The sequence below is a fragment of the Endocarpon pusillum genome, assembly GCF_000464535.1.
Source record: "Endocarpon pusillum Z07020 unplaced genomic scaffold scaffold5526, whole genome shotgun sequence".
Lineage (NCBI taxonomy): Eukaryota > Fungi > Ascomycota > Eurotiomycetes > Verrucariales > Verrucariaceae > Endocarpon > Endocarpon pusillum.
Window position 1 is genome coordinate 92,077 of NW_006916523.1, and position 3,077 is coordinate 95,153.

Sequence of the window (3,077 nt, forward strand, 5' to 3'; positions counted from 1 at the left end):
CACACATTGGTGGTAGTTTAGGCATAGTTTTCAGTGGGCCTTCTCTGGCTAAGTAGTGGTAGGGTACGGGGATCTCTTGGCGTATGTGCTAATCGTTCTCTTCCATTTCGGGACTAGCTTAATTAGGGTCCAGAAAATTTTAATTCAGCCGTAACTTCCAGAAGGTCAACCTGGTCTTCACCCTTTCTACTACCTCGCAACTCCAAATTAATCTTCCTTAATCTCAAAACCTTCTCTCAAACTCTTTCACCCAAATTCTTTCTTAGCAAGGAAATACCGCTCAAGCTCACTCGATACTGCACATCCGATCTCGTCGGAAATCATGGCTTACGGTGCTGGTGACTACGACTCGTCGCGTCGCACTGATTACGGTGGTTATTCCAACGGGTGAGTCTCACCTTCCTCTGCGCTTACTTGGAGCCTTCTTTCACCAGAGTATGTTCCTTTGGCTGGTATCTGGCTGAGAGGAGAATATCTCTCTGGCTGAGAGGAGAATATCTCTCTGGCCAGCTTTTGGCCCCTCCCTTACCTCAGAGTCGCCTCATTACCGTGTGGTCCCAACGATCTACTGACACTATTGCTGCAGTTATGCTAGCGGTGGTTACTCAAATGGTAACTCAAACGGATATGCTGCTACGAGCGGGTATTCGAATGGCTCCTACGGCGGCAGCGGAGGCGCTGGAGGATACGGAGGGGGCTCCTACGGTGGTGGTGGTGGTGGTGGTGGCGACAAAATGTCAAATCTTGGTGCAGGCTTGAAGACACAACATTGGGACCCCGCCACTATGCCAAAGTTCGAAAAATCGTTCTACAAGGAAGATCCGAACATCACTGCTAGATCCTCACGTGAGGTTGATGAATTCCGCCGAAAGCTCGAAATCACGGTTCAAGGAAAAAATGTCCCGCGACCTGTAGAGACATTTGACGAGGCGGGTTTCCCTGGCTATGTTATGTCTGAGGTAAAAGCCCAAGGTTTTAGTCGTCCGACTGCTATTCAATCCCAAGGCTGGCCGATGGCGCTCTCTGGTCGCGATGTCGTTGGCATCGCCGAGACTGGATCTGGAAAGACGCTCACCTATTGCTTGCCCGCTATTGTTCACATCAACGCACAGCCTCTCCTTGCTCCTGGAGATGGTCCCATTGTGCTCGTTCTTGCACCTACTCGAGAGTTGGCTGTTCAGATTCAGCAGGAAATCACAAAATTTGGCAAGTCGTCGCGTATTCGAAACACCTGCGTTTATGGTGGTGTCCCCAAAGGGCAACAGATTCGTGACCTCTCTCGCGGCGTGGAGGTTTGCATCGCTACTCCGGGTCGTCTCATTGACATGCTTGAATCTGGCAAGACTAACCTCCGTCGTGTGACGTACCTTGTCCTTGACGAGGCTGATCGCATGCTTGACATGGGATTTGAGCCTCAGATCAGAAAGATAATTGGCCAGATTCGACCTGATAGGCAGACATGCATGTGGTCTGCTACATGGCCCAAAGAAGTTCGACAGCTTGCTTCTGACTATCTCAATGATTACATTCAGGTTAACATTGGCTCCATGGACCTGTCGGCTAACCACAGAATTGTTCAAAAAGTCGAGATTGTATCCGAGTTCGAAAAGCGTGATCGCATGACTAAGCACCTCGAGGAGATAATGAACGATCGTAGCAACAAAGTACTCATCTTCACAGGTACAAAGCGTGTCGCTGACGAGATTACACGATTTCTTCGCCAGGATGGTTGGCCTGCTCTCTGTACGTCTGTCCGCTTCGTTGCCATGGCATACTGGCTAACGTGTTCTCAGCTATTCACGGCGACAAGCAGCAAAATGAACGTGATTGGGTTCTCAATGAATTCAAGACTGGCAAGAGTCCGATCATGGTTGCTACAGACGTGGCATCTCGTGGTATTGGTATGATTATATGCTGTCCCGCCCCCTATTCCCCCCACCTCTCCTGTTATATCTCTTACCATACAGACGTCGTGTGATCATTGGTGCTCTACTCTCTCTCTCCGTTAAAAACGGATGTTTTCATACATCCTCGTCCAGGCTTGGTGTGGTCCTCAACCCAGGAAATCTTGGACATCCGGGGCAGCCTGCCATGATTCGCTTCTTGCATTTCATCTCTGGCTTGTGCCTTGATAGGCGTTGGCATAGAAATGGCGTTTCTTGAACTGAACTCCACGTGCTGCATCCAGGGTTCTCCACAGGACTGTAGACATGTGCCTAGCCAGGACACCCAGGACATTCGGATACCGCTTAGGTAACAGAGAGTAATGCATCTTAGACTCACACGGCCGAATGTGGCCCAGTCGACTGTGACGTTCATTTTGGTGGTCGTGCTAACATATGTGTTCAAGACGTCCGGGACATAACTCATGTGTTCAACTATGACTATCCGAACAATTCGGAAGACTACGTTCACAGGATTGGGCGAACTGGACGTGCAGGAAAAAGCGGAACTGCCATCACCCTCTTTACCACTGACAGTAAGTCAAAACTCCCTCCTCAAGGCCATCACAATCATGCTGATTCGTGGCGCAGATGCGAAACAGGCCCGTGATCTTGTCAACGTGTTGACAGAATCTAAACAACCAATCGATCCTCGTCTCATGGAGATGGCTCGCTACAGCGGAGGCGGGAGTGGTGGCGGCCGTGGTTATGGCGGTGGACGTGGTCGTGGCGGAGGAAGAGGTGGTGGTGCTGGCTTCACAGCGTCAAATTCGGCACCCCTTGGCCGGAGCAGATGGTGATGAAGCTACATTCACTTCACTTTTTCTGTCGGCAAGGTTTGGCACGCAAACACCACGATACCAGATAGACCTCACTGCCTCAGCATCATCGGCGTTGGGATAGACTTTACTCACGTTGCTCTTCAAGGTCGAGTAACTCATCTTTTCGTCCTGAGCTAGACTTGAAGGTGAGGAATCTGCTCACCGGTTTGCAAAGTGTTCGTTATAGCTAGAATTCACATTTCAATATTGCTTCTGCTTCGGGCAGCGTGCTGTTTGACTACCAAGCCGATGTCTGCATTCCCTCTGCTCTATCTATTGCAGCCACTTTCATGCTTGGCCCTGTTATCATGAT

At 50.1% G+C, this 3,077-nt stretch overlaps 1 protein-coding gene across 1 annotated transcript; it reads left to right on the top strand.

Moving 5' to 3' along the window:
• Positions 1-322: 322 nt before the first annotated feature.
• On the top strand, positions 323-2,743 carry EPUS_01843 (ATP-dependent RNA helicase DBP2; the record flags this gene model as incomplete). The annotated part of the gene is made up of 5 exons (XM_007806580.1): positions 323-387; positions 587-1,743; positions 1,794-1,901; positions 2,351-2,479; positions 2,535-2,743. The coding sequence occupies 5 exons, from the start codon at positions 323-325 to the stop codon at positions 2,741-2,743; spliced, it is 1,668 nt and encodes a 555-aa protein (XP_007804771.1).
• Between the last annotated feature and the right edge of the window lie 334 nt (positions 2,744-3,077).